The sequence below is a fragment of the Calonectris borealis genome, chromosome 3 (assembly GCF_964195595.1).
Source record: "Calonectris borealis chromosome 3, bCalBor7.hap1.2, whole genome shotgun sequence".
In the NCBI taxonomy this organism is placed as follows: Eukaryota; Metazoa; Chordata; class Aves; order Procellariiformes; family Procellariidae; genus Calonectris; species Calonectris borealis.
The window spans coordinates 101,189,708-101,213,342 of record NC_134314.1 but is presented as its reverse complement, the minus strand read 5'-3'; the positions used below and the strand labels follow the sequence as shown (position 1 = coordinate 101,213,342).

Below are 23,635 nucleotides of genomic sequence, written 5' to 3'. Positions count from 1 at the left end.
TACATGGCAACCTGGCAGGGCTCTTCTAGTTCTGGCCTAACACTCTGTGTACGAGCAAAGCTGACTCTAAAAATGATAGCATATAGGATCCTTGTAATTTTTCACAAAAAAAATGCGTGAACAGAAAAACACTTGTTTGAAACCTTTCACAAGCTGTGGAGTTGGAGACCACCGTGTCTCCCGCATTTGCAGCTCTAGAAGAGCAGTCATACACCTCCTCACAGTGTAAAACTGAAACAATTATTTAATGAGAAAAAGGGGTAGTAGTGTATTTTTGCCTAACGTATGTTAAAATCCAAAGGTAGACAGTGCAGTAAAGTTAAAATCTAAGTTGTCTAGAGTGGATTTCAACAGACTACATAAAAACATATGCTTTTTTTAAACTTCTCCTTTGCCCTGTGAAGACAGGTTTTGCTGGGTTTTGCCTAGCTTAATTTCTTTTCTGGTGCAAACCAGGCAAAATGTTTGTTACAGGTACTAGATTCTGCTTGCTTATTTATTGCTGCTCCTGGAAATGTATTTTTCCTGAAGTGCAACTGAGAAACAGAATTAAGCCTGCAGGCCTCATGGATGCATATCTGTGTGTTTGTCCTGAGAAATAAAGCACATAATTGCTCATTCATGCACTGAGTTCAGCAACTTGCAGGCTCAGTTATTAGGAGCAGAGCTGTTCATAAAAGATACTATATAGCTCTGTCCAGCAAGCGCTTAGTAGAAATACCTAATAAAAGCAATGGAAGCTGAAACAGCAGTTTGGGCTTGATCTAGCATTTGAAGACTCTGATGCAGCCAGTTAAAATTTACAGGGATAAAAAGATAAACACAGATCAGTGATCCTGATGAAATGTGCGTATCAGATCGCCATTTGAGTTTACAGTATGTAAAAACTAAAGGGCATATACAAGTGTTCACACAACAGATTGTCATCTAGCTGGGGAAAGTTGCTGAATTTTGAAAACATGGAACCCCAAACTTACAGCTGAAATAGTGTACACATATATCCACCTGACACATGGTCACAAGTGGCGTTCCCAGTAGATCTGCTGGCATTCGATGGTGCTCTTTACAGCTGATCTCTTCAAGTAGTCCTGCTGGCTTTGTTTCCAGAGACAGCGAGTATCACTTTCCCTTTTCTCTCGCCGCTTGTACCTCCGTGCCAGCCATGGCAGCTGGGCCTGCTGTTGACCGGCCAGAGTATTCATGAAGATCTTCCCTTCCTTGGGCCAGTCAGGCATGCGAGGTGCTACAGTTTCAGAGAAAACTGTGGAGTCTAGCTGTTTGGTTACTCCATGGCCACCCCATCTCCCTTGTTCTAGAAGCAAGAGAAATCATACTGTGAATACGTGCACGATTGCTTGTTGCTTCCCGCTCCGGCAGGAAAAGCACAGGTGCCGACATCTGCCCCTGGGAAGGAGGGGCAGCAAACGAGGGAGAAGGGATGGCTCTAGTTAATACTGCTATTGACAGATTTTTCTATTTTTACTCAGTTTGGTTTATCCCATACAATTTAAATAAAGAACATGGGATTTCAGTCTGTAATCCAGGAAATCCGTATTACATAGGTTTTTCTCGCAACCCGTTGGTCAGCAAAAGTAAAAAATACGCCACACACAGATGAGAAATTTCTTGAAGGGCATGTGCCTCTTTGAATTATTCAAACATTTTAATAGTCAAACTTGGATATTGTATTATGATTACATTTTCTACATGTAGCGGTACAGAGGGATCAAATACACAGCTTCTCTGCAGGCAGACCTGATAGGCATTATCCGCCAGGCTCTGCATAGCTGGGAATGTGTCTAAACAAAAGTTCAGACCTTTGTCTAGCAAACCACTCTTCAGTGGCCATGGAAAGCTGTTACAGAGCTTTAGAAAGGCCTCCAGGTGAACTTCTGGGAAACCAGCAAGTCTCTGAGATTGCCAGAAATAATTCTTTTAAGTATGCTTTTCTGAAGCGAGAGTGTGAGAAGGGCACAGCGCTACAAGCTGTTTGATTGGTTTCTCCACATCTTGGTGAACCTATGTGGACTCCAGCCTGCTTTATTGCAATGTCGGGTTTTGCTGCTGCTGTTGGTTTATGAGAGCCTGAAGTCTTGACTTCTGTTAATTCTGCAGGGCCATGCTGCTAACAATGAGTATGCTGAAGTGTGTTTTTTTGTTTTGCATATGAGCGGAGTTGCTTAATCATTTCCAATTAGAAGACTAATACATTTTCCTTATGCAAGAAAGGAATTCTTCCTTGTGCAAGAATAAGCTTTAACAAGTAGCACTTGTTCTTTATGCCAGAAAAGCTGCATTTCATTAGTTTTGCTCTCTTGGCTACAAGTCAGGATCAAGTTGGTGGAATTGACACTTACAACCTCTCCACTCCTCCAAACATGTTCTCCTTGCCTCCTTCCAAATAAGTGCTGTTATGGTTTTAGTTTGAGGGACGACGCAATTTGCACTTACGCAGTATTGTGGATTAGACAATGCTCAATCTTCTCTTGCGAGTAGGTAAATGACTCAAGATTACACAGATGATCTTCCTTACATGTAACAAGAAAAACTATGCAAAACGCTAAGCATGGCTTTGTGTGGCTGGAAGAACATCTCGTTTATGGTGGCAGATCGTACTGAACTCTGCTACGGATGCTGTTAGCTGTCTCTTCTCTATGCCTCAAGTGAAAGTTTTGTAACAGGTGCGTTATAATTAATGCCTAAATTTTAAATTTTGGGTGCACAAAGTTAGGGCTCAGTGATGAAATCGGAAATCAAGATGTTTGAGGTAGCACCACACTATAAACAGATAAAGCAATTAACAGCAAGATTAATATGTGTGACTGAATTGCAAGGAAGATATAAAAGATGGGTACAATATACGTTCGAGGCAACATGGCTCAAAGTGTAAGAATGTTGCAGGGAAGAAGTATTTCCTGTATTTCTTTGAAATGTGGTCGGGTGCTTGGAAGCAAGTCATTTGATGCCCCTACATTTGCACACCTGTAGAAGAGCTTCTTCAAAGCCTTGCCACTGTAGTAAGGGGTTCACCTGTGTACCTGGAGCGAGTGAGTTGCTGGGCTGACAGGATCACACACTTCACAAAGGAAACTTCCAGGGCTTGTTCCAACTTGCAGAGAAAAAAATACATGTGACAAATGTATACCTTCTGATATGAATATTTCAGAAGTTGCCTTGAAGTACTTAGAAACAATTTCATTCCTTTTGTGGCACAGAATATTTTAAAATGCTGTGTAAAAAAGGAAGTAAACTAGAAAACTTTTCACGGTCTTTAAGAACAAAAATGTGGGAGTGAGGGAGAAAAGTTAGTATACTATGTCATAAAATGCAGGTAGCTTCTAACTTTTTTTTTTAGAACAGTTTAGCATGACTTTACATGTAACTTATCCAATACATGCACTTTTTTCTCTTTGTGTAAAAGCATTTGGATTTTTTAAATTTTAGGATCTGCAGGGGTAATGGTTTGTGAAAAGAATGGAAAAAAATGATCTCTGGCTCTTCTGAAGCCTCTTTGCAAGGCTTGAATTTGGAAGAAGGAGGGTAAAGAGGGAGTAAGTACTATGTATAGTGAGGAAACAGCTCTTAAACACTCTCTTCTGCTTTTTGATGTCCGCAAGATTAGATTCTCATTTTCCTAGTTTCTCTTGCTTTTATTCCTTACAGTGCCTGTTAATTTGACAAGCTTTACTTTAAGGCAAGATCAATCAACTAATGTCTACTGACAATTTAAAATGTTATGGCAAAAGCCTGTTGAGACGGTATGGTCATACTGAAATACTGTGGAGGAATCCTCTCCTTAACATACTTTTATTTTTAAAGCAGCTGAAAGACATACATGCATACTATCAACATCTTCTCAAGTGCATTTATTCTACTACTCCCACATAAACAGTAAGGAGGGAGATCTTATTTAAAAACCATTACAAAGATATAACTATTGAATTCAGGTTGCCAGAGAGATCATTTAAGAAGGAAAACCACTGTCTCTCAACAATAAGATAACACGATGGGGCTGGATGATTAGCCAGGAGATAATTTTGTTCCCGAGTGTTGTAAATCTCAGCTGCTTTCCCTTCCAAACCCAGCACCTTGGGGTATGAGAGCTTATTATAATTTATTCTCTACTGTGCATTCAAGCCAAAACACTAGAGTATAGGCTATCACTTAAAAATGCATCTTGTTTTCTCAGTTCTTAGTGCTGGTAGGTTGCATAATCTCTAAGACAAAACTGAGAGGGTCTGGAAAAAAAAAAGAAACACCAAACCCCAAAAAACCCCAAAACAACAAAAAAACACCACCAAAAAAAACAACAACGCAGAAAATAACACACATATAATGAAGTTGTAGTACCCAAGTCAGATTCTTACTTCTGGGGATGACGACTCAAAATACTGAAGTAGCCTTCTTGATGCTGCAATTCACTTCTGGTTCTCCTTAATTAAGACCTTATTTAACATCAGGCCAGGGACAGACTATTCCTTTTAAAGGTAAGGCTGTTCTTGAGGACTTAAGATGATTATGGTCTCTCTATCACAAACTAATTCAAAACACTTAAATCCTTTTGAATCCTCATAGAAGTCCAGCATCCGAAATATTTTTAAATAGATATTTAACAGAGCTTTTTTTTCTAGGAAGAAAAAGGATTTATCATGTTGTAATTTCTTTATGATAATCTCAAAACTAACTAAGAAAAGGAGCAATATTTTGCTGCCACAGCGTAACCTTCTGGTTACAGCTTGCAAGCTTTCCTGTTCTTCAGAGCACTTTGCTGTGGGAATACAGAAATGCAGTCTCCTCTTTCTCTCACGACTGGAGCCCTGCCCAGTGGCTCCAGACAAGCAATGCCTCTTTGTTCTTTAACCTCCAACTGAACCAGGGACGCGAATCTGACAAGCTGAAGCAGCATTCTCATCCTGCTTCAATTGGGTCAGCTTTTTTGAGAAGGGCAAAGTGGAAATAGCTTTTCGAAATTCAAACACTGCAAAAAAACCAAAAGAAAACAATGGATTATCTAGTATCTGGTTATTTGCAAAATTTGCTGGTGTTTTCTTTTCCCTTTAGAACACGTGTTTTTAGCTGCTGACAAAGAGCTTGAAAAAGCTAGACCCACGGCAATAGGAAGACAATTCTAATATCCATAGCTCAGCCATAACCTCTATAGCAATACGTGAACCCAATCTCCTAGTTGAGTTTCCTTTAAGAAAGCTGGACCTGAGTGATAAGTCTCTGTTGTCATTCTTTCCACAAGTACTTGGAAGAGTATTTCCACTGGTTAATGAGCTATGGGAGAACAGTTTAGTTACTTTATCCACACCTGCCTTAGCAACAAGGAGAAAGTTGTCATCCTCTCTGTGGAAAAAATAGTTTTGTTGAGTTTTTTGTTTTGTTTTTAAGAAAAACAAAACCCTAAAAGCATAAAAATTCTCTAAGCAAAACTCATCCTCATGAAAATCTACCTATCAAGTTTGTGTGCGAAGTACCCTTTATTAGAAGATTCTTGTAGGCAATGTTTAATATATGAAATGCAGGGAAGACAGACAATAACTACCATGCTGCTTTCTCTTTCTCTCTTTTTTTTTTTTTTTTTTTTTTTTTTTTTTAAAATAGGATTTAACAGCCTACAGCACAAGATTCTTAGTGCCACAGAAGCATGGGCTACTGAGGATAAAATATTTTATCAGTAGAGGCAACACAGCTGTCAATTCCTGGAGAACTTACTTAATTATTCTCTGCTATTTTTTGCGTCTTGCTGTCCTTACAAATTCCTTTTTCAGTGACTTAATCTCTCCCATCCTGAAATACCAACTGAAACCTAAGATCACTGTACAGGCAGCTATTTTCTTTCCTATGGAACAGTAATAAGGCTTTGATATAACTTGACTGGAAAAAAAATCAGAATGTTTTTAGCAAAATATTGAAGAAATGGGAATTTTAGGTTCCTTTCATCAACTGTTTTCATTATTTACATGCATGGTTTCTGCACAGTTCTGGGAGAGATGGGTCTTTACAGAGGCCAGCGAATCCATGCTTATCCAGAGCCTGGGTGACCAAGAGTGAACACTCGATGTTCTTAAAGGAGGATCTATCAAATTAGAGGATGCTTTTTGTGTGAAACTTGCAGTTCAAGGCTATGATACTACAAGGGAAAGAGAATGAATAAAAGGTTTTATTGGCTTCTCTCTCTTCCACCCACGCAGCAAAGGAAATGTGTGTGTATCTGTGTACATAAAAAGACACGTGCGTGCACTGAAAATAATACACAGCTGAGCTATGACAGTGACCTGTTCCACCAAAAATTATAGTTAAACACCCAATGAGTTCCGAGGGAGGGTTTTAAGAGGATTACAGTCTCAAAAAGATTACAGTAAGGTAGCTGAATTAATTGTCTGGTTTGAGATCTACAAGTTGAACTTAAACAAAAGTGTACCAATGTGTTTATTTCACTACCCGGCCACTGAAGTGGTCTGAAACTTTCAGACTTGTCTGTTTTATTATTCATGTAGTTATCTTTATTGCACGATAAGATAGTTTGACAAATGAAAGTCCAAAAACTGGTATAACTGACGCTACAATACTGGTGCACTCTGCTGCATACAGTGATGCTAACATTACGGAATAAATATCCACTTTAAATGCTCCAAGGAGATAAGCCCCTCGTCCTACCACCAGAGGTACAAATATTTAATAATATACCAGCATTTGGAAAAGGTTTCACTTCTACCTGCTTATGCAAAATGAGCTGTGTATGACAGAAAGAGGTTCCCAGTATGTTGTTATAATAATTAAATGATTTGCTTTTACTGTTTTGGAAACCAGCAGCATCCTCTCACTAAGGAATGTGGAGCATAGCCCACAAAGTATTTGCCCTGTCCTATCTCTAAGATTGCTTAAGTTAGGGGAGGGAAGGAAGGAAAAGCTTAACTTTCTCCAACTGTTCATAAGCTCTTGTAAGACAACAAATGCAAAGCTACAACCATATGTTAAAATGATGTCTTTAAGTCTGTTTATATTGATTTCTAGAACATATAAGGCAACCAATTTAAAAACATTTTCTCCAAGAAATTTGATCTGAATAATGAACCCTGTATGATCACAGAATTAAAGCAAGTGCAAAGATAGATGCAGGAGGTCCTTCAGAGAAGTGTCACGAGTCCCATGAGTTGTGGTTCATTTACTTTTGGTTTCTTGGTTGTGAGGCCATGTACAGTGCTACTAGACAGTAGATAGTCCCGCCTATTGTTAGAGCCATAGTGGTCCGATAAAGCAGCTTATCTGGAACTCCTCGTTTCAGGTGTACCGGCAGTCCATCTGCTTTCTGTGGGAAGAGTTTAAAAAGAAAAAAAAAAAATATGAACACCCATACCAAGGCCATACGGAACAAGCTACTTCAGGTAAATTGTGAGAGGGAAACCTCCTGACAAATAGGCTATCTACAATCAAGTGTATTATCAAGTGCTTTTCACTTAGCAAGACAAATGCAAAGGCAAGTTAATTTTATTAGCCAAAGCTGTTATGTGCAGGCGGAAAGAATATATTTTGAAATATTTCTAAAGAGGACCTGGATGGGAAAAGTGTCACTAACAAAAGAACGTGAAAAGATATGTATAAAAAATTATTCACCAAGTCATACTGACACATTCCAAATGCAAGTGGCATGTAAGAGAGAAAAGGGAATATTACATAAAGCACATTCTTGATGTTTTTAAAAAAATGCTTAACTGATTTGTTTTATGAAAAGCCCTAGTACACTTAGAAATTGCATAGCTAACAAACTGGCTCTGAAAACTTTACTGTGCTCTTCTTATATTGCATTATAAACAGCTTCAGTAATATTCAAATTATTATACACAAAACAGTAATGATCTGCTTTGCTCCTCCAGATCTGCTTTAAGGCATACACTTGGATTCCCAGACAGAAAGTGTTTCCAATAGCCAAATAATACATTAAGCACTTTCTGAAGCCAGCGAAAAGACAATGTTACTAGACTTTCCATTTTCTGTATTTATCTCCTATACAAGGCATATATACTTTGTAGTATAGTACAAGTATACAGGTTATACTGTATTTGACACTTTCTTAACTAGACTTTACAAAATTTGGTATTGTAGAATGACAGAAGTAGTTAGCCACATTAGAATAAGGAAAAATATGTCCCACTCTCCAGTTTTCTTTAAGTTACTCTCAAAGTTGTCGTTACCTGAAAAAGTTTCTGTAGGTCTGGCACCTTGTTTTTACCCAAGAAAGAATCAGTTGCTGGTAAATCTGAAGCAAGTTTAGTTGTTGTCCCAAAAATCAGAGCTGGGGATTCAGTGGAAACTATTGGTTTGAGTCCCTGCATAAATAAAGATTAAAATATCAAGGTATATAACACTTGCAAATGTACCAATTGTCACGTTAGGCAGGCACACCGCCAGTCATTACAAGGATACATTACAAAGAATATTTATCTGGTATGAAGACCTGTGACAATGAGCTACACATTGTTTGCCCACTCATTTCTCAGCTACAATTTTGGGTTAGGGCTTACCAAGGAGAACAGAGGCCTCCTTTCTGATTTCTTCATGACATAAATTTATAGCTATCGTAAGTTTTTCTGTGCTGGTACTTGGTCCAAACTGCTGCTTGTTTTTTGCACATAGTCAGACTATCTAGGGCTCTATGCAAGTAGTAGGATTAGAAGCAGGGAATCCCTGATGCTTGGGTCAAACAGAGTGAGGAGACTTCAATGAACTCTTCCTCCTGAGCACGAGCAATAAATAAGTGGGCCTTAAATAATTTGGATGTATAGTTTGAGGAGGAAAAAGAAAAAAAAAGGATTAGGACACTTGTTTCATACAAAAGTAGTAACTGGTGCTCAAGGACACTCCAGAAGCCCTGACATGGTGGACACTTTATGCAGATGTAACTACACCTAATAATTCACATGCTGCTGCAACTTTCCACACCTCAGTGTACTCCCCATGAGTAGCATAACTTAATTTCCTTTTAGTTCAGAAGGTTGTACTCTGTATTTGCCATAATTAAAAACTACATAATCCAGTTCTATGGATAAGATTAAGTGCACAAAGTCACAGCCATCATGAGGTGGCCTCCTTGCCTTTATTATTATAGTTAGATTTAACAGTTATGCCTGGACACATGGCAGTGATGTTTTACATTATGGCTCCTGAAACAGCTGTAATTATTTTTTTTTTTTCCTAACTTGCCACAAAAATTAAAAGCATTGTACAAGTAGGTTAATACAACAGGTTTTCATTATAAAGAAGCAGCAATTGCTCTCCATGGGTCAAGCTACGGCTGCACTGAAATTCTAGTTTCTTTCAAAGGACTAGTTGACGCATTGTGTACTTAAGAGAACTACCTGAACAGTATTTGGAGCTGGAAGCAGACTGGCAGTCTTTTTCTCTTATGCCTGCCATAGACCAGACATGTTTCCTCCATACATAAATTCTCTGCCACAACAGGCATCTTCAACAGAAAGACCGTGTTTCTCAACATCCCAAAATAGCCTATGGAATGGTCATCAGGGCTCCATCCTGAAGACATGGGTCCAGCTTCCCACTTTGCTAGTGCCTGAACGAATATTAGAATCTCTTTGTGATCATCTTGGTTATGTTTTGAAAGACAGCAGCCAAAACTGGATTCTCTGACACATTCAGTAACTAGTGCCTTCCTACTGAATAGGATTGCGCAGAAGGCAAGTACTGAATTATTTAAGATAAGCAGTTCTGGTCACACCAGTAAGAAGGAAGCATCTAGGAAACTATTATTAGCCAGGGGAAGTTACTGGCTGTATATTCAAGGCTAAGTACCAGCTATGTCAAAATACTTGAAGAAAGCAATTATGGACCAGTATTTTTGTCTATAAGAACTTTCAGTACTTTACTAGATTTGTCTTTAAAAGGTTGGTGATTTGACAGAAGGGACTATAGAACAGATGTGTATACCAAATGGGCAGGTGACTTTTTTTTCCAAAACTTTTCTTGCCTTCTTGATTGTTAGTATCGCAGCAATGTGCGTCTTTCATCCTCCTTTAAGTTTCCAATTCTGAATCTCACTTTTGCCTTCCTGAGGGCCCAACTTTTTCAGGAGCAGGCTTTGAGATCACTTCAACAGTTAGTAGATCACTGCAATTCCTGCTTGTTGTGATCATGTCTACTTTATTTCATGAGCTATCTGTAGTGTATAAAAACTGTAAATACTGAGAATTGGAGTAAGCTGCGAACTACTTCGAACAGTTCCATGATAAAGATACTTTTTTCATCATTCCTAAACTCAGATAGGGGGCTTAAAAATGTGATTAGCAAGCCCTACCATTTGTTATTAGCGCTAAAACTCCTGCCTCTGCAGGATACCACCTGGATGCAAGACACACTCTACGGATTACTATTAGAATAGTGAAATCAGTCATGTTAACAACTGTGAGTTATCGCATACTTTTTCAGGCTTCAGAAATACATTCCTGTTCAGATAGTTGTAAGATCCCCTTCCGTTGGAGCAACAGGAGATTCAAACCTGACTCAAGTGACTAACTGTTCATCATGAAATCAAATGAAACTATTTCAGAAAACTCATACAATCATCAGCGTACTGTCGTAAATGACTTCCAAAGCAGCAAGGCGCCAGTTAAGAACATTACATAGCAATTTAAATAAAAATCATTGATATGGTTCATTGGCTTCAGGAAAGAGTACAACAAAACACATGCTGCAGAAGACAGACAGTTCAGTTTGCCTAACACAGACACTGCATTAATCAGGGTCCCTCACCCCAACATAAAACTCCACTTGAATTCCATCCATGAATTGTGAATCTTGTGGTCAGCTCCAACCAAGCTCCGCTGAATTAGTGTAACCGCGTGGCTGTTCTAACTGGGTACTTGTCACTTTCTCTCAATAAACACAGACAAGCGTTTTATCTCACACCCAGCTGCTTGCTAAGCTTAGCGTGGCTGAAGAGAAATCCTCAGTATTACACGTAAGAATTTCAGTACAGATCACTTTTTAAGCAAGTCATTAAGACACCTTAAATGACCCCTAATTGTATTTAACATGACTAAAATTGCAGATTTATTTAATAACATCAGTGTCTCCCTACACTCAAGATAGTACTGAGGAATTAATGTGTCTACACATTTGATCCATGCTTCATAAGAAAATGTTCCACATTGATAATTCCTCTTCTGATATTAAGGTGTTAATTTTCTATTTCTAATCACATTAACAGGAATTTGTTCCAATTCTTGGACAAAGTACAGCAGATGTACTCGTGCAGAAGAGTCAATATCAGCTGATTTCATCAGCATGCTACAGCAATGACTTTGTCAAATGCTGAAGTCCTCAATGAAAGGTCAGGACACGTAGCTAATCCAAAACAACAAACAAAATTCTCTGCCTACCCCTCTGTAAAGTGCGTTTGTTTTCCTGTCAGAGGTCTGAAGGTCTTAGGACCCAATCTATCTGTTGGTTGGCCAACATGCTCAAAGGTAAAACATTTTATGCCTTGATAGCATGAATTCCCAAGCTAGATTTACATTTTCCTGACAGCACAAAGCAGTTAAGGATTTGGAGAACAATTTAATGGAGACAGCACCACACTTAAGTTTTTAAATGTTAGGGGAATTGCTCAAACAGATCAGAGCGTGAGAAAGTAGAGAAAACTGAGGTAAGGACTAAAATGAAAAGGGGAAACAGGAAAGAAAGTTAAGCTGAGAATTATTATTTAGAACATGCATTGAAGTAACTTTTATGAACTTGCTGAACCTAGACACTTCTAACCTAAATAACTCGTCCTTCACAGTAGAATATACCTCACTGTATGAGGTTAAATATATTTGTTACCACTAACACAGGGATGCTTTTAGGTAGGATCACTTGAGGCTTTGTTTGTATTGGGATGACACACTTAAGTAAAAGTGATTTTGTGTACATTTTAAGTACCATCTACAGCATAAAAGGTGAACCATTATCATTTCTCAACGAACTCCAAGCAATTCATAACAGCTGAAATCAAAAGATCTGTGGTTTGGGGCGGGTTTAAATAGCTACAAGAAAAATAAGTTGTATCAAGTGAAGATATGGTAGTATGACCAAATTTCTACTAGGATCACGGTCAGCCTTGAAGAACTAGGGAAAAGTTCATATAGTTGTCTTCACCTGATGGCATTTGAAACTGGTCCCACTATTTGTACTTTAAACATAAGACAATTCTTTGAATTAATAGTTTTTATTGTACTTGTAATGGTTATGGCAGTCATTATCCTAAATATGAATAGTAGTTTTTAACCTATTTGATTCCTCACCTGCACTAGCTGAGAAAGTTCCCATTTATTCAAACAGGCTAAATTGTTCATGCTACTTTACATAACTTTGTTAAATGCAAAATTAAGTCTTCGAAGAATGCTAAGACTGAGATGGGAAGAACAATACAGATTTCAAACTAAGATTTTTTTTTTTGTTAGTATAATCTGTTAGTTATGTTACTGTCAGCAAAAGAACTTCTGAAATGCATTTTGACCGATATTTTGCAAGCTCACAATAAGCTTAAACCTGCATCTAGAACAATACTCCACCGGGAAGCATTAGAACCTAACAGTACAGAATAGAGTGAATTATTACACTGCATATTTGACCAAGCAGAATTTGAATCGCAGGATGTCTTCATTTTTCCAGAAACATCAAGATAAATAGAAGCATAAAAAGCAAACCATTTAACATGCTGAGCTATGGTTTTATTAAATACAGCAATGAAATCAATAGGAAAAAAAATACTTCGTTTTGGACTTAACATCTACTTATTCACGTCATTCCTTTCATATTTGAATCTCTACTTGTTGCAAACAATTTTATCACTGATGTGTCTGAACGTGTCACCTGGGAGTAGAGGCAAACTAAAAAAAAAAAAAAATTCTATCAAAAAGCTGACCTAGTAACATCGTAAAAAGGGATCGAAGGTAGCTTTTTAAAACGTAGCTGTTCTATTGCATAGCACATTTACATGCCACAGTTGAGCACTAAGCAGCGTGAATGGTGAGCCAGATATTTCATCAATATGAAGAAAACCCCACATTTATAAAGCAAGACAATATTCGTAAGACTTATGTGAAATGCTCCTGCTTGGATACAATCTCATCTTCTCAACTACATTCTCTCAAAAATCAGATTTTAACATTTCAGTGATGACACTGAAATGAAATACAATGCCCGATGATGACCTAAAAAGAAATCACTACAATGTTCTAGAAGAGAAGTATTTCTGTTCCTTGGACATTCTCTTTCCTTGCAGAGCACAGAAGTGAGATCTATCTAGACTTTTTTTTTCTTCTACCTGCAATGATACCTATATGTGAAGTTAGTTTTGCATAGACCCTTTACGAACCAATTTTGATATATGACACTACAGCATTTTAATCTAGAAGATATCAAGAATTCAGAATTTATCACGTCTTTATGTATCTAGTGCAATGATATTCGTACATACCTAATATTCATTAACAGAACACACCTAATATTCATTAACAGAACAGAATGTGGGATAATAGAGAATTCTGTATTCCCTTCTTATCTTGCTTCTGCCTCTTTAATCCCTAAAAAATAAAGATGTACTTAAAATGGGATGATTGTTATAATGTAATGGAGCCTGCTGAACAGAAAGGTAAGCAATACTCCACAACCTGGGCTCCAGAAGTCAAGAGTGTTGTCTTTAGGACAACTTTACTCCAGGTGGTTGTCAGAGCTTTCTGTATTTCTGCATTGGGGCCTTTCTCTTAGGATCCAAAAAAGGATGCATTATTTGTAGAAAATTAGTCACAATGACCTAGAGATTAATACATAGTGTTCTGAGCTATACCCTTCCAGAAAGTACTTTACTGCTTGGGCTTGAAGCCCTTCCCTCTGCCCCAACAATGGTAACCCTAGCCTTTGCTTTCCTCTACAAAAATGAAGTGTCAATTAATGTTTATTCTTTGAATATAACTTTGTGCAGAAGAGGTAAGAAGTGCCCCAAACACTGCAATAGTTGCAAGAGTGTTTTCTAGCACAGGTGCCTGTTGGACATACTCTTAATGAACAGACATACTTTTAGACTAGAAAAAATTATTTATTTCACTGTCTTCCCTGTGCCCTGCACCCCCACCCCCTGATAGCTACCCAGGAAGCCTTCCAGAGAGTGATGGGGAAAGAGGAGGATAAAAATCTTCTTGGGACAGAAATTGCCATATCAGAAAGTCACTGGTACCTCAATGTTTACTTAAGATCATAGGGTAATTCAGGATGGAAGGGCCCTCTAGTGCTTTTTAGTCCAAACTGAGGTGAGAACAAGTTGCTGTGGGTTTTGTCTGGTCTGGCCTTGAAAGCCTCCAAGGATGGAGACTGCACAACCTCCCTGGGCACCCACTCCACTGCCTGACTGTTCTCACCATGAAAATGTCTTTCCTTATATCCAGTTTGAACCTCTCTTGTTGCAGCTTGTGCCTGTTGCCTTTTGCCTTCCCACCATGCACCATGTGCAGAGCCTGGCTCCATTGTCTTGATAACCTCCCTGCAGGTGCTGGCTGGCTGGTCTTTGGTCTGCATCTGTCTCCCTTCCCTCTACATCTTCTCTTCCCCAGGTAGAACAAGCCCCATTTCCTCATCCTCTCCTCACAGGGAAAGTGCTCCAGCCCCCCTGACCATCTTGGTGACTTCTGCTGAACTTGCTCCAGTTGATCAAGAACATTCCCATACTGGGGGGCCCACCACTGGATGCAGTATCCAGACGTGATCCAATGAGTGCTGAGTAGCGGGAGATCATCACTTTCCTTAATCTACTGGCTATGCACATGGTAATACAGCCCAGGATGCTGTTGGCCTCCTTTACGGGTAGGACATGCTTCTGGCTCACGCCCAGCTTGCTGTCTGCCAGTACCTCTGGGGTCTCTACCACAGAGCTGCTCCCACCAGCCAGTCAGTTCCCAGCTTGTATCCCTGCCAGAGGCTCTTCTTCCCACATGCACAACCTTGCCTTTTTTCCTTATGGAAATTCATAGTGTTCCTGTCAGCTTATTCCTCCGCTCTAGACAGGTCCCTCTGAATGGCATCTCTGCTTCAAACATTTTTGGAACCACTGCCTTGATGTCTTCTGTAAACTTTACAAGAGTGCACTCTATTGCCTGCTCCAGGTAATTGATAAAGTCCTGCAGTAACCTCCAGTATTCCACTAGTTACGAGCATCCCAGCAGAGTATGACCCACTAAGCACTATGCTAAGCCTGATCATCCAGTTCTTTTAATCTTTCTAATCATATATCCATCTAAACTATAACATCTTAACTTCAAAAAAATTCAAAATTAAAAGCTTGGTTGGTCTGGGCCCGTTGAAACAATTTGAGATTTTACAGAAACTCAATACAATAATCTTGCTTGCAGAAGATGACTGGATTTTCCAAGTACAACTTGCATAGTCAAGGATATCCAGGAAAGCAGAACTGTAAAGTAGGTTGCTAACAGAATTAGGCAAAGAAAGAATGAAATAGAAAGACTTATTTGTGTATCACAACAATACACATTAGTCTATAAGAATACAATGTCTTTTAGTAATGAGTTTATCAGGAAAAAGACAAACCATAACTTTGATTTCACTTCTGTGTGTACATATGTATCTACTTTTTTTTTTTTTCCTTAAAAACCTCAAGTCACATCAGATATGTTTGCTCTCTGGAGGCAGTTCTGTGGAAGGTTGACTTTTTTAAAAAAAAAAAAAATTCTTCCAATCCTTAACCTCCAGGTTGGTTTTTTTATTACTAAACTGTAAGAACTTAAGTTTTTCAAAGTTTACTCAGAAACTTGAACACGGTATAGCAACCATGCTGCATTTGTCCCGTGACAAAAATCACATTACAAATCTTCCTACTACTACTTAGGATTCTATATTGATGTACATAAAAGCAAACAAGTTCTATGATTTCTTTCAAGACATTCATTAATGTCTTGAAATGGCTGATGTAATCAGGATCCATTCTCCCCTCTCTCAGCCCCCCTCCACTCCTGCAGAATTAACCAAGTACTTTAACTGTAAAGTATAGAAAGTATAAACCTATTTAATGCAACCTTTAACCTGTGTACAGTCAGTAAATATGTCAGCATCACACAGAGGAAAGGCTGTTTTTCAATTTGCTTTAAACAGACTTCTGTAGATGTGTGTCCTCCCTAACAAAGGTTTTAATGCTTTTAGTAATTAGTTCTCCTGCATGCGTAGACAAGAGGGGGACTAGCAGCACTGCTGTTTGTATTTGCCAGCTACGATTTTAAAACACCACCAGCCACCGTTCTAGCTCGGGGGCAGTCCTACATGATGAAAGCGTGTTAATTTCTTGCTATAACACCCAATACATCCCAAAACTGAACCAAGAGGGGCTCGGCAGAACCAGGCGTGCCGCCTTGCCCAAGGTCACACGACGGGCCAGGTTCGCCAGCTGCACCGCGGACGCGCGCGGGAGATCCCTCCCCACCCAAATAAACGCCACCAGGTCCCGAAGCCCCTGCCGGGGAGGCCTGGGCCGGCAGGCGAGGCAATCACCGGAGCAGCAGCCAAGCGCTCTCTGCCCGGGAGCAGGCACTCACCCGGCAACTCCCCTCCTCCGCCACCGCGGCCCGAGCCCTGCCGCTTCCACCGGCCGGGGCTCCCCCGGCGGCCAGAGCCGCTCGCCCCGGTGGGGGCGGCGGGCCCGGCTCCTCCAGCGGCTCTGGGGAGCGAGTGGCGCCGCACAAGGAAGAGGACGGCGAAGGTCACCGCCGCGAGGGCGCCCAGGGCGAGAACGGCGGCAGCCCCGTTACCTGGGGGTTGTAGGCGGCGGACGCCGCCGCCCCGACCAGCCTCTGCGTGAAGCCGTTGAACTTGTAATACATGGTGGGGGCCACCGGCACGCGCGCTCCCAACGGCCCACCGGCTGCGACGCCTCACGCGGAAGGACCCCAGCCGCCTTTTCGCGATGCCTTAACGTGCAAGGGCCCGCCGGCTCGCGGACCCCCGCGACGAACGCCTGCGAGGGGTGAGAACGGAAAGCCGCCAAAGGAGCGGGGTAAAAGAAATTTGGCGAAACACACGAGTCGTTACTAACGCAGTGGGAGCGCCTCTGTGCCTTGAATGCCTACCGCTCTCAAAGTGAGGCTGGCAGCAATTTTCAGTCAGGCAGCGGGCCGGGCCCCTAATAGGCCGATTTGTAGTGCGCGTGCGCACCACCCCCCGCCGAAGGGCACCGGTAGCGGAATGCAGGCTCGCGGCAGGTGGCGTGAAGGGGCGTGGCTGCCGTCAGCCAATCAGCTCAAGCGGGAGGCGAGGCCCCGCCCCTACCGAGAGGTCGGGCTGGGAGGGGAGGAGCAGGGGCAGCGGGCGGGGAGGGGGAGGGCGCCTGCCCTTCGCCGGGTGTCGTGGCCGGTGTTGTGGGCACGGGGTGCCGCGGGGGCGGCTCGGGAGGAGGACACGCAGGCGTAGAACAGGGCTCCTGATGCATGGTGGTCCCCTCACGGTGGCCCAGCCCGGGCTTCCTCTCCTGAGGGCCGGCGGCTCCCGCCCTCCCTCAGGCCGCCGTCTTGCCGCCACTGAGGTAGTCACGCAGGCTTCGGGGTCTTCTGCAGCCCTGAGGCGGAAGGTACAACGTGGTCGGGTTTTGCCATGCCTACAGCTCGATGGCCTGCGGGCGTTGAGTGGTCATTTGGCTTCTGTGCATGCCTTGGATCACAGGCGGTTGCCAACTGAGGTATTCCCATTGGTAATCCAGAGTATCCTGCTATCACCAGAGTCTGATAGGGCAAATTCATAATTTGAATTCACCCTGTGAATTGCCTACTGCTGGTTAAGATTAAACATACTGAGGCCTTATTTAAAAAGGATCATTTGTTGGTAATGTTTAATCATTAGTGACCCGCACTAGTTAGAGTATTGCCTGTTAGGAGTCCTACATACAGTTTTGCAGATAGGCTTGCTATAAAAATATCTGTGGTCATGCACTGAGTGAAAACTATTAAAATATACTTTGCTTATAAACTGGGGGAAGATCTATTCATGGGAGATGTTTTAGAGAGTGAAATATGCATATAAAAATAATGTATGATACGATTTCTTTACCGTGTAATGCTTTCTACTTAGTTTTTAGAATTTGAGTTGGTGGCAGCAAAATGGAGCCTTGAGTCTTCTTGGATTTATCCCCTTCTGAACAGACATGTCCTATACAGCATAACCACTGCTCAGTAACGAGGAAAGCCCCTGTGAGCCCTGTGCCTCCATTTACTTGTGAGAGCAGGTCTATGAACCAGAAGCATAGATCCTTGCTGCATCCGTTCTTATCTGTGCCTGTTGCCCTGGAGGCAGGTTTTCTTCTTGGTGAGACTTCAATTCCGCAAACTCTGTCTCTGCTGTCCTCTCATTGAGAGAACCAGCTGGATGGTCCATACGTGGTACCCTGAGTTGGTGTTCTGACTCTGTGTTTGGAACATTAACTGGAGAGGATATGTTATTTGCTCTGTAAGTACGAAATTTATGGAAATATTTTGTAAATGTTACAGGAAGAATTGTGAAATCCCTGTAGCTTTCAAGACTAGGCAGCATTAATGAACTGGAACATGTGCTGCATAATTTACGGTAGAAAAGAATTTGCTGATCAGGATTGTACTTATTTCTGAGAAAACTAAAATAGAAGTTATGTTTGATTACAAATCTGCCTGTAATGGAGCAGAAGACCCTGAGGATGGGGTATACATACTCTTTTAGTGGAATGCTGTGAATCATGGCTAGGTTCGTGTGGTGACAGTCCTGACCTATTGAAATCCATGGGATCTGGCTTGTATTATAACTACTCTGGAAGCTTCCCTGGGCATATCTGTCTGCAGATGCACTATAGCTCCTCCTGTCCAGCTATTTCAGAATTTGCCAGAAGAAATAGGTGTGCCTGGCAAGCTCACTTACTAAGGTTGTTTAATATCTTGCTTTTCTACCTTTTTTCCCAATATTAATACATGCTATAATCCCAGAGGAGCACAGGTTTTGTGGCAGGTCATGCATGGAGATAACACCATTGTATAACTACTTCTTGCTCCATTGATGCTCTTGAATCAAGTTCTTGAAAAGTCATTCAATATTGACTGAAAGCCGCAGAAAGGAAAGGTTCGTGCCCTGGAGCGCCAAGGAGGTTGTACAAATTTGTCCCCTTTTTCAGTTAATCAATTTAAGTCATGATGCTTAAAAGTAAGCTGTGAAACTTTGCTGCTGCAAGCTGTTGAAACAAAACCTAGGTGCTGCCTCTCTCTTGTTTTAGCTCACAAAATTGAAGATGGGGAATTGTTTACCTTGCAAGAGATATGCATGGGAGGATGACATGAATAAAATTACAGTTACAAATGAAGCTTCTGCTGTTGTTCTTGTAACACAGGAGCATGGGGACATTCCATGAAAAGGAAAGTAAAATGAGAATGGCAAAAAGTCTTTCCTTTAAAGGAAGAAACTTGTTTTTGCCTTAGGCTTTTGATCCATCTTTTGCTTTAGTCTCTAGACTTTTGCCAAGACTGCTTTGCTTGTCAGACTTTCTGACACAATGGATAATTAGACTTTAAAACTTACTGCCATAGGAAGTAACTGGGGCAAAATGAGGCCATTCACCCTAGCAGGGTTCGAAGAAAGGCTGCGCATCTTTGTGGACCATAAAACTATGTACAGTTAATGTAAACAAAGTGTCCCAGAAGGAAAAGACTTCCTGCATTGGACTTTAAGCTGAGCTCTGACTTTTAGACACTGAGACGAGTAATTCATGGGGACTGGCAGTTCTATATCTGGTCTGTTGGGGATTTTATACCTTCATCTGCAGTGTGGTATTGGCAGCAGCTAAAGACAATACTATCCTACAGGCTACACTGCAGGACATCTATTTTCATTTTTTTTCTATTTCCATTCTTTTTTTTTAATCTATTTAATTTTTTCCAGATTTTTAAGGTAACTGATTTCATACATGCAAGTTTGTTTATCACTGCTCGTTCCTGGAAGAGCACTAAGATTATACTTCAGGATGAGTAGATTTCTGGGGGTGAATGAAAGCAGCAGAATACCTTGAGCTTATTCTGCTTTTTTGTTGTTGTGATTTTTGTGTATTTATTTTCTTTTTGAGGATAAAATAAACTAAAAAACAAGATCTTATTCTGTTGCTTAATGAACAAAACCTTCATATGCTGATCATTATTTCAGCACAGATGTCTGTAACTCAAACTCTGTGAATCTCCCCATGAAGCTCTGTTCTTGAATTGCTGAGAACAACTGTGTGGGTGGATTTAGAACATGAAATTGCCGTGTGCGCTTATGTTTTGTTTATGCAGTATTCATTTTTAAGAGTACTAGGTTGGGTTTGCTTGATCTTTGCTTTGTGTGTGTGTGTGTGTGTATGCATAATATATACAAACCCCCAGACTAGAAGATGATCACCAAGCATAAACTCTATTAATGCAAGAGACTGTGATATTGTAAACATGTTCCATTTGAATTGTGTTATCAACTGAAAGAAATAAATCAAGTCTATGCACAGAATAAGGCAGTAGTTACTTCTAAAACCTGTACTTGAATTTATTGGTGCTTTATTGTCCATATGTACTGAATACAGCACAGATGACTCTTGGAAATAGACTACTATTGTCAAGTAGGAGATTTCTCTTTGATAGACTTAACAATACTGAAAATTAATAAAAATAGTTTTTAGTTTTAAAACTGTTCATACAGTTACAATATTAATATAAATTTAGCCGAAGTTTTTACCATGTATCTTTCTCATAACAAAATCTTTGCTTTTTTTCTGAGGGAGATGGGATTAAAGAGGCAACCATTTATATCTTCTCTATGAATTTAGAAATAATTCCATATTTCACTTCTGTTTCATAGGCACTTTGTCTTGACATAAGGCTTCTACATCTGAAATACTTGATAGCAATAGTTACTTAACAGCAATAGCAATTTTGGCAATAAGGGCATTGTGTTGACTGTAGTATGATGGGGATCAGGAATCTTTTTAAAGGTGTTGAATTTTATTTGGGGGTATCTACCTCTTGTTACACATGTATAGTATTCTTTCCAGGTTCTCAGGCAGAACTTGTCTGAGAAAGTAAATTAAGGAATTGAAAACTTGATGATATAATTATTGTAAAGCCTAATGATTGAATAATACTTCTGAGGCAATAAGTTATGCTTTTTATAGACCATTTCTCTGCAGTTATGTGTTACCTGTATAAAAGCAGAATGGAAATTGTGAAAGCAATGGTTTATTCCAGGTTAGAAATGAAGTATTCCTTTGTCCTCCAATCTGCAGATGTGAAAAGCATTATAGGAGCCTACAGTAAATATTGCTTTCAGAACTTTTCAGCTTTGTTGTCTTTGCTTTTTTCCCCCTTTATTTTCAGAATTGCAGAAGCGAAGGTAAATTTTTCATCTGATTGAGACATCAGTGTTGGCTGTCAGTAAAATAATAATTACTTAAAAGCCCTATTTATTCTACTTTTGAGAAGGTAATCTTGAAATCCCCAGGCCCTATCTCTATGGCTTATAACACTCCCACTTTTGAAATGCTGTACTGGAAAGCATTTCAAAATGCTTTCTTGCTGTTGACTTTGATAGGGACAACCATAGCGCGAAGTTTCTGTCTGCGTGTTTTCTGCTGTGACATATTTTTTCCTTTACAACCAGCAGGGAAATCTCACAATGGCAGTACCTTATTCTTCCTGAACTTTTCCTTTAAACATTATACAGGTAGTGAAATAGGTTCCCAAATAAAGTAAGCAATATCTCTGGACATTGAGAGGTAAAATGTACCTGCAAGGTTTTCGGTTTTCACACTGCTGCCAAAGTCTTCCTTCACCTCTTCCTTCTCCCTCCCTAGGCTATAAGTGTTTCTCTCTCAAACAGTCAACAGTCCACAGCAGAAGTTTATTTTTCTCAGATATGCTGTAAATACTGGGAGGGTGATGCATTGTCCTTATATTTAATTTCTTCTTGTCAGCGTTTTCATATGCAAATCCACAGACTGGAGTCCAGAGACAACCACATCCTTAGTGCAGTATTGTAACAAACTTCTCTGAATAAGGCAAGATGTACAGACAAAAAAAAACTCCTCTGCACATGTGTTAGCGGAAATGGTCTGTACATTTGTATAGTATGAAGCAGATAGATAGTAGGATATTGTGACAGGCTGAGGAAAGATCCCATGCCCTCTTTTTCAGTATTAACAACTAAAATACAATTGTCTTGGAAATGCACGGGGCAATTTATGCCAGGTGGCTTGACTTGAATACCTAAGTCTTTTGCTTTCTTGGTCCAACGCCCACTTGTTAGTCAATTGCACTTAATTTTAGTTATTATCAGTCACATTTCAGAAAATTCTATACAGCTATGTCTGGGCTTAATTTACCCTTTCCCTACAGTGACACTGCCCTGTATCTACTCTAACAGTTCCTTGGAGAAGGCAATAATCAATGAACATGCAGGATCGCCAACACCAGCTGTTCAAAAATCATGAGCTTGGGTTTAAAAATTTGTCAGTGTATTTATGTTATAGCACGTGATCATGTTTTACCACTTCTCTCTCATGCCTCAGGATATGAGGAACATGAATAGATGAAAGCCTCATTTCACATGATGAGTTTTCGTAATGTCTATCATAGGTAATAAATTTCAAAAGTTGGCAACTTCTGGGTTGTAATTTCCTGAGGAAGACAGAAACTGTTAGAGCTCCACCCTCAACATAGTGCAAAGTGACCTATAGGTACATGCTGAGGCAGTCCTGTTTGATAGAGTGCATGGAATCCATGCTGTTCAGGACAAAGAAACAAGAATAACAGCAATTCTTCCACCAGAGGATCACTGTTTGCTCATAATTCTTAAGGTGGTGCCATCAAGTAGCAGTACTTTGCATTTAGGCATCCTTGTGAGAGCACTAGACATGTCTTGTAAAATCTTTTGGTTGTGTTTTAGCTAAGGATATGTCTAGGATGCAGAGCCAAAGAGTCATCTCCCAGTTTGCTCTTGGACACAGTTTTCCATGGGAAGGAAACTACTGCAGTCTTTGACTGAGTCTCTAGACTGAGTGAATAGGAAACCAGGACCACGCAGTGCGCCATGGCCACTCAGCCACGATGTAGTCTAAGAAAAGCCTGGACCTGCAACTCCAGTGAAATGTCTGCAGTTCTGTGGATCCACAAAGGTTGAAAACAACAGATCTCCAGTATGTTACAGAGGAGAAACTGAAATATAAGGAGCAAAAAGAGAACTTTCCTCCACATGTACTCAACTGGGAAGCTTTTAATCAGAAATATGCGTTTGAAGTGAACCTCCAAGTTACACCTGTTCTTTGGTTTGTATCACTAAGCAGGCTTGGAGCTCACAGATGGGATATCTTTTTGGATGAAGCTGGACTTCTTGGTTGACTGTAAGATGCACTTAAGGAACACACCTGAGGCTAACGAGCATTCCAACAATGGGACCAGGCTAACTAGTCTGAAGTAACACCCCCTGAAATGTGTATGGTGTGGGTGTCAGGTCCTCAGCATAAGCTGTTTCATTCCGCACATCGCTCCTCTTGTCTCCACTGCTCCCCACAGTAGGCACAATCTGGTAAATTGTGGAAGATGGGATG

The 23,635-nt window shown here is 40.4% G+C and overlaps 1 protein-coding gene across 2 annotated transcripts; it reads right to left on the bottom strand.

Annotated features, from left to right (window-relative positions):
* Window positions 1-6,980: 6,980 nt before the first annotated feature.
* COX7A2L (cytochrome c oxidase subunit 7A2 like) lies at window positions 6,981-17,197 on the bottom strand. 2 transcript variants are annotated; one of them, XM_075146940.1, is made up of 3 exons: window positions 16,812-17,197; window positions 8,199-8,333; window positions 6,981-7,315 (listed from the first exon to the last, which is right to left on the bottom strand). In XM_075146940.1, exons 1-3 carry the CDS (start codon window positions 16,881-16,883, stop codon window positions 7,172-7,174), a joined length of 351 nt encoding a protein of 116 aa, XP_075003041.1. In that variant the 5' UTR covers window positions 16,884-17,197; the 3' UTR covers window positions 6,981-7,171. The 2 variants fall into 2 exon arrangements, with proteins under 2 accessions (XP_075003041.1, XP_075003042.1); XM_075146941.1 differs by lacking the exon at window positions 8,199-8,333 and having other exon boundaries at window positions 16,812-17,196.
* Window positions 17,198-23,635: the final 6,438 nt, after the last annotated feature.